This window comes from Neovison vison, chromosome 2 (genome assembly GCF_020171115.1).
Source record: "Neovison vison isolate M4711 chromosome 2, ASM_NN_V1, whole genome shotgun sequence".
In the NCBI taxonomy this organism is placed as follows: domain Eukaryota; kingdom Metazoa; phylum Chordata; class Mammalia; order Carnivora; family Mustelidae; genus Neogale; species Neogale vison.
Window position 1 is genome coordinate 182,735,304 of NC_058092.1, and position 8,181 is coordinate 182,743,484.

The 8,181-nt window shown below is 38.1% G+C and overlaps 1 protein-coding gene across 1 annotated transcript; it reads right to left on the minus strand.

Annotated features, from left to right (window-relative positions):
- Window positions 1-6,610: 6,610 nt before the first annotated feature.
- Window positions 6,611-7,069, minus strand: ATOH7 (atonal bHLH transcription factor 7). The gene has a single exon (XM_044236565.1). It carries the CDS (start codon window positions 7,067-7,069, stop codon window positions 6,611-6,613), a length of 459 nt encoding a protein of 152 aa, XP_044092500.1.
- Window positions 7,070-8,181: the final 1,112 nt, after the last annotated feature.

Below are 8,181 nucleotides of genomic sequence, written 5' to 3' on the forward strand. Positions count from 1 at the left end.
ATTTGACAACAAATATTCTAAGGCCGAAGTAAATGTATATTTTTCTTTTTAAAATGAAGAAAACAGTTCTCGTTTCCAGGTTTAAACTTTTTGATGGTGATTCAACCAATTTTTTAATGTATATTTGACACTTGGAAGTGATTTTGCAAAAATATTCTTATTCAAATTGTATGTTACAACACGAATTACAAGCTGATTAAATATCAACAGAGCAACAGAAAGATAACTAGGTTTTAATCTTCCTAAAATATCCAGCAAATCCAGTAGACTTCTTATAGAATGTTAAATCTCTTAGATAAAAATTCATTCTGCCTCCTAACTGAAAACAGACACATTAAAAAATGAGACTTAAAGATGAGAAAGATGGAGGTGGAGAAGCTTGACCAGTATGGACTGAAAATTAATGAAGATAAAATAAAAAGGGGTTTGGGGGTACATGGCTGGCTCAGTTAGTAGCACATGAAACTCTTGATCTCAGAGTTGTGACTGTGAGCCCAACATTGGTTGTGGAGATTACTTAAAAGTAAAGTCTTAAAAAAAAAAGTGCTTTTATACCCATAAGAAACATGAGTTATTTTCATATAGTATGGTAAGAGTGAATTATTCGACGTTCCGAAATTCCAAAGAATGTGATGCTTTTCACAGATTCAGTGAGTTATCTGCAAACTAGCAGATTCTTGTAATTTTCCCACAATTAATAGTGCAAGAATTCAGTGAATCATATGCTAATATTGACTACAGCAGTTACTACCAAAAGATTACTAAATGTGTATGTGTACAGAGTATAAACAGTTTTACTGTGTTAAGGGAGAGTTAAACCTCTCAAATAATACAAATGAAATCATTTTCATGCAACTGCATTTTTTTAATGCACATGGGTAAATTAAATTTTACTTTTTCAGTATTGTTATTTCAGAGACACTTTATCTTCTTTTCTGATTCTCACTTACTTTTCCAATCTTCGGCATTAAGTTTCTTAACCTACTCTTCTCCATTTGTTACCTTTCTGTTGAGACTGAAAAATCTGTAAAATACTTAGCAGTATTAGGGAAGTTCTTTATTTCTAGGCATTCTTAGGTGAATTCTTAGGAATTCAAGAGGGATTTTAATAATTCAGATGAATATCAGACACATTCTCTGATTTTTCTGTAACTCTGAGGTCTCTTGTTTCTTTATCTGTAAACAAAATATTTGATTTCACCTTTTCCAGGATGGAGGCTAGGATAAACAAACATTTATGAAGAATTTACTTGGAGACCCTAAAAAAAGTAATAGCGGGTTTTTTATTCCAAAGGAAACATTTAAAATAATTTTCTCCAAAGTAAGTAGTTAAATTTGCTTTAAAGGTTCGCATTTCTTTCCCTGTCCCATTACTTTGTTTCTCTTTAGAAGGGTAGTACATAATGGTGGAATTTTCTTCTAGATGGTATGCAGTTAAAAGAAGAATCTAGAGAAAAACCAAATGAATTAAAAAAATATTCTATCAGCTTTCTGCAGGCAGATTCCAGGAAAATTTATTTTGGCATAGGTAGAATAGCCGACAGGAACTCTGACTCCTGTGTCCCCGAATGAAGTTAGTGGAAATGACTCTGCAGACCACAGAGAAAGAGAAAAAGAGTTTCTGTATTCCTTTCTGGCTTAAGCAGTTCAGGACAACTTCATTGTACTATTCCAGACCCCAGTGAAAAAACGTTCCATGCTAGCATGTCAATGACCTTATGTTGAAATGAATCAACTTAGGATAACAGATAGATAAAGACCCACAAAAATGAGCATAGCCTTCGGCCACTGTTTTTGCATTCTCAGCTACATCAAGTCCGAATTTAACCCCAATGATTCATTTCAACCATGAGGACTGACAAAGGATGTACATATACCCACAGGCATGTACACACATGTACATGAACACACACACACAGACTTCAGTTGAGGCGTGGAGCACCCACAGCTAACATAATTCAATCAGAATCAAGAGTTGCCTCTAACAAACATGGTACGCTTCCATCTTAGGAAGCTCGAGTCAACTTATTTTCTAAAGTACTTTTTTGTTTATTGGAATCCTAATAGAAAAACCATTATAGCAGTCATTTTGAAATGTGCGAATTACATAAACTGTAGGTTTTGCTTCCATTACTAAAAAGCACTTAATGGATCTTGGCTTTTATTCCTGTTCTTCTGGATCATGCATGTTAGATAACCTGTGGAACTGAAAACAAGTGATCACTTAAGCCCAAATGTCTGTGAGCATAAACTGTGTCTTTCTTCAAAAGGTATGTGGTACTATATTCCAGTAGACCAGTCATCTCCATGATATTGTTACTGTTTCTTAGTCGTGTTTTCTTAAAGATTTATTAGGGGTTGTGCTTTGTTTGGAAACTTTGCAATTAGAAGAAAAAATAAAAATTAAGAACCAGTATTTAATTCAACCTGGATATTTTAAAAGAGAAATTTAGAGGATGTGATGGACTGTTTATGCATTAAATAAAATTTTATTTATTCTCAATTAATTGTTGGGTTTGTTTTGCTTTGTAGCTTGGTTCCAGACTATGTATGTGAGATAGGTAAATTCTTGCTTTCAGTGGTTTTCTTTCAGCTCAGGTATTTTTTGGACACACTGCCAGTTTAAAATAGCAACCTTAAAGACCAGTCAGTGTTACTTCTATACAACAATTATCAAAGCTTGTACCCACTTGTATTCATGACCTAAGAAGGGAATGGGTGTATACCCATGTAAAAGGACAAGTCATATATTTATGGTTTTATATGCACTTTGAAGTTGTTTTCACTGTAGTTAGCAAAAAGAGGTATCTCTAAGCAGAGCAGAGGGTAAGTCAAATTCAGTCCAAAACAGCACTTTGCTTTTCCTGGAAGATGGCAAAATTTAAGTTTAACTGAGCCTTAATTGTTGAATCCTACAGTTCTACCAACCACAACCGAAATACATTCTATCTGGCTCATATCTAACAAAAATTTTAGATCTTCATTAATATAAAGGCCACCTCATTAACTAAGAAACTGGCTGTATTGGATGTTAAAAAAGATAGTCAGATTCTCTTAACATCTGCAAATACCCAAAGTTGGAAGTCAATATAATCAGTTTTGGGTAATGAGTTTAATGGTGTCATAGTACATATTGTTCAGTTAAGTGGTTTTTAATACTGACAGCCCATTAGAATCACCTAGGGAGAATTTCAAACTATGCCCAAGCCTCACCTTGGAGAAGTTAAATCAGTTCTTGAGCTGGGGGTCCCAGACTTGGTATTTTTTCAAGACTCCTAGGTGTGATTCTAATGAGCAGTGAGGGTTGAAAACCACTGGCTTGGATGGTTTTTCCCCTCATCATAGGCCTGCTCATTTGTATATGGTTCTTCAAGACTTCTGACCCTGGTGTTTGCAGATATGGCCTCCAGTTAGCACCTAGGAAGAGCCCAGATATAATAACTAATCAAACTGACAACCTACCCAGGGGAGTCTTCTTTTATTTTAATGCCCCTTCTTTTTTTTTTTTTTAAAGATTTTATTTATTTATTTGACAGGCAGAGATCACAAGTAGGCAGAGAGGCAGGCAGAAAGAGAGGAGGAAGCAGGCTCCCTGCTGAGCAGAGAGCCCCATGCGGGGCTCGATCCCAGGACCCTGGGATCATGACCTGAGCCGAAGGCAAAGGCTTTAACCCACTGAGCCACCCAGGTGCCCCTTAATGCCCCTTCTTAAAGGATTCTTTTGGCATATGTTACTGAAGTATTCAGCAATACTGAATACTTCACCACTGAAGTATTCAGCAATACTCTGTTTAGGACTGCTTATTCATTAGTACGTGTATTCATCTTGGCTGCATATCCAAGGATAAGGGTGGTGTTGAGTAAGCCTGGGTGTGGGTAGGTGCTTGATAATATTTGATTTTTTTTTAAAGGGAGCCCAGGTAAAAGAATATTTTTGAATTTCAATATGCCTTGTTGTCAAACTAGAAAGAACACAGATTTTTCAAATGTGTACAGTATAGAATACTGTAGCAACGCTTAAGTGTTTTGATAATCCACAATCTATTATGTATAATATCCATAATATATTATGTATATATGAATCTTAACTTCAAAAAGATTTTATACTTGTGCTATCCAAGCTCCTAATCCATAAATCAAAACAGATTTCCCAATGTACAGTTTTTGGAGTTTTATCCAAGACTGGATTTGATCACTAAGACCCATTTACTTTCCCCTCAAATGTCTCCCAGGAAAAAACAGTACATCAAGTGGGGTGGATAGCTTAGGGATTTGGTAAGAGCTAAATTGCTTCCAGAGATTTCAAAAACACAGAAAAGGAAACTACAGGCAAAATATTTAACCGACAGATTACCATTCTTTCAGAGAATGGGATGGGGAAGAAGAGACATGGAATTAGGATCTTATCTATTTATCTATTAATTATTACTAATGAATTATTAATTATTTATCTATTTATCTATTAGATAATAGATAGCTATTTATCTATTAATATATTTATCTATAATAATATAATATTTATCTATTAATATCTATCAATTAATTTATTCAATCTCATTATGAAACTATTGTTTATAATTTAAAAAGAAATGTTTATTGAGAGTTTATTCTGTCTATCCCTCTATACTAAAAGCCATTAGAGATCAAATGAAAAGCACAGCTCTCTCTTACAAGGTAATTTACAGTCTAGAGAATGGGATATGAAGCCTACTGGGAAAAGGACTCCATCTTAACACATCTTTATTAACATATCTTTTAGTACTGATTTTATTCATTCTTAAACTCTACAAACTTACTGGGGTTATTAATGAAGCTTTGCGAGTCTAAATAATAAACTACCGTGCCCAAATAGTGAGAAAGACAGAAGCCCAGAGCCTCGTCATTAGTTCAAGTACACACTGCAGTGTGGAGTGTGGCCAGAAAGAGGACATGATATCATCTCTTCTAGAGTTGTGTAGTGTAAACTATAGTATCTTCTAAGCCTAAACATTTTACCCTCTAATTTGCAGTGAGGAAGCAAAGTCCTGAGCCCTCCTCAGTTTCTTATTAACGGATATCAGAAGGAAAGAGAAATTCAGCAATTGTTTCTCCAAGCTTTCTAGGGATTCACTTGCGATTTTGTAAGTTTAAGTTTATGCCCCGGGGAAGATACTTTCATTCCTTATATACCAAATGGATTTTGCTAATTAGGGTTAACTAAGAAAGTAAAAATTCTACGGAGACTTTCTATAGAAATAATATAAATTGCAAGTAGGTGGCTGCATCTGATATTAGGTGTTGGAATCCATAATATGTTTGGGGGATGTCATTGCTGTTTCTGCTAACTTGTGAAAAATGCCAAATGCACACATAACTTAGAGTCCTGCTTTTTCTAATTATTATTTCTAATTGCTATTTCTAATAATGCATGCAGTGCTATTGATCACCAAGTTACTGTTTACATTAAGGGTTTGGTTTACGCATCCAGTGGTTAAGCAAATTTATGAAAGTAATTCAAACAAATACCATGCATATTATTTTGCTCTAATCTTGATTAGCTTTGATGGTAGTGATGCCCCTTTTGCTTGCTTGTACTGATTAAAAGGAAATAACTTACAAAAGCAACATTTTAAAATTTCTCAGTATTAGTTACATTTATATATGTAATATTAACATATATGTATTCCTATATAGGAACAAATATATATATTTGGGTACTTTTAAGGAATTAGTAATAATTGGCCTCAATAAAATATTGAGGAATTGTATATCTACTTAAAAGCTAAATGTTATTTCGATTAATTTAACCTTTAAAAAAACCATGAAAAATAATACATCTATAGTTCCAAGTTACAGAGAAAGCTTTCAGTTTAATTATTTGTATTCTCATCAGCTTGTCTTTTTTAGTATTAGAAAAGAGCACAGCTGCCAATTGGTGCAATTAGATTTAAACATTTCACATCTTCACTCAGGGAAGCACTCAATATCTTCGCCCCCAATAGGCCTTTATTGCCATCAGGAAACTAGCAGGGCACTTAGCATAAAAAACAAACTCACATTTTTATTTCTATATTACAAAATCTATATTTTAATAATGTATACATTTAAAAATACAGAGCACTCACGCCATGTACTCTAGCAAAAAAAAAAAAAAGTATGACTACTTCATGCATACACACACAATGCAGTAAGCATAAATGTATTTACACGACGGGTAGGTAGCTGTCTTAAGCATACACACGTAATGAATACTGTAACTTCACCCGAACAGGTCAAACTTATAAAGTTTAAGAAAGTGACTGTTTCTCTGAGGACTAACACTGCAGTATAGCCTAATCCTATTTTTTCTTAAGATTGTTTTCCCTTAAAGTCGTCCCCCAAAAGGGAGACGGGGCATTATTTTCACAGGAATCAAAACCATTCACAAGTTCCATTAATGTAGTCTACAAAATACTGATAAGGAGGAAGAGAAAGGCAATAAAATCGTGTCCATAAAACCAGTGACGCGAATAAAAGTGACCTGAAGGTTTGCTATTTTAATCTAAGAACGCATCCTTGTCCACCTCCAGGGGAAAGGGCTACGGTTCCGGAGCTCGATCACTGGGCATCTCCCCCTGGCAGGGGGCGCGCCCTAACTGGCCATCTGGAAGGGCTCCGGCTGGAAGCCGAAGAGCCTCTGGCCGTAGGGCTCGCCCTCACCCGGCAGCTTCGCGCTCGCAAACGGAAGGTAGTGGTCGCGGCCAAAGTGCTCACAGTGGAGACTGACCCAGTCCCGCTCCGAGCCGAATCGCTCGGCCTCGGCCAGGATACGGGTCAGCGCCATGATGTAGCTCAGTGCCATCTGCAGGGTCTCATACTTGGACAGCTTTTTATCCTGGCCCCACTGGGGCACCACCCTACGCAGGCGGTCGAACGCGGTGTTGAGCCCCTGCATTCGCCGGCGCTCGCGCGCGTTGGCCGCCAGGCGCCTGCGCGCCGCGCTCTCCAGCCGCCCAGCCCCGGCGCACGCACCCGCGCACTCCGCGCCGCCTGCGCACGCGGGCGCCGCGCGCGCTCCGGCCGCGGGGTTGCTGGGCTTGCAGGACTTCATCCCAGGCCGGAAGGAGGGCGGCTCTGAGCTCCCTCGCCCGCTCAGGACCTGCGCGCGAGCCGGTCTCTGGAGCCGCTCCGCAACGTGGCTCTTCTGAGCGAGTAAGTCATACACAAAGCAACTCGCGTGGAATCAGAGTTTACAGTGGGGAGTACGGGACCCCGCCTTCCGTCCTACTGGATAACCAGACTGCTGTCTCTTCACTTGCTCAAATTTAGGGGAAACTGAGGTGCTGAAGAGAAAGTCATTTTCCCAACGTGAGGTTGGAAAAGAGAAGGGAACCTTCTTGCTGCAGAATTTGGTGTGGCTGGTTTGGGGAAGATCTTTCAAGTCCTCTGGGAAAGCCCGAGACTTCTTTTTCAGGAAGACGAAATCTTTTCCAGATGCTCAGAGAGAGAAGGAGCGCTTTTTCCGCAGTAGCTGTCGGAGAGTGCTGGATGAATCTTTGAAGGAGGAGAATTTATAGCAGAGGGCTGAGGGAGGAAACAGGTGGTGGCAGGTGGGCGGGCGTCCCTCAGCTTCCATCTCAGCACCTTCCTACCCTGGGAACTGCAGGGGGGAAGGGGGACGACGCACAGCAAAATCCTGACATTACAGCCTTCGTCTGTTGAAGTTTCTCCAAAGCTATGTCGAACAGTAACACACCATCTGGAGTGGCCTGGCTGTCCCCAAAAGAATAACAGGGTGGGGGTGGGGAAAGAGCTTGGTCCATCTTTTCCCATATCAAGTAGCCGCTTATGTATCAAAAACTTAACCGAGGTTTTACATTTATTAGAAATTATTTGTGTGAACATGTTGGTCTTGGAATTAAGAGATATGTTAGAAGTTTAAGGAGAGTTAGCTTTGTCAAGATGTATGACATTTTTGGTTAATGCCGATCTGATATACTGACATTTTAATCTTAGCTATTAAGGAAGTTGGGACAAATTAGTAGGTCCTAATATTACAGACCTGAAATTCTACTGTCCAAATAATTTGGCTGTGTTCTGCAGAATAATTTATTGTAACATATCAAAAGATATTAATGGTATATCAAAAATATTCTAACTACATAGTTGGATTGCATGAGTTTGGTTACTTTGGATACTCAAAATTTATACTCTATTTCCCCT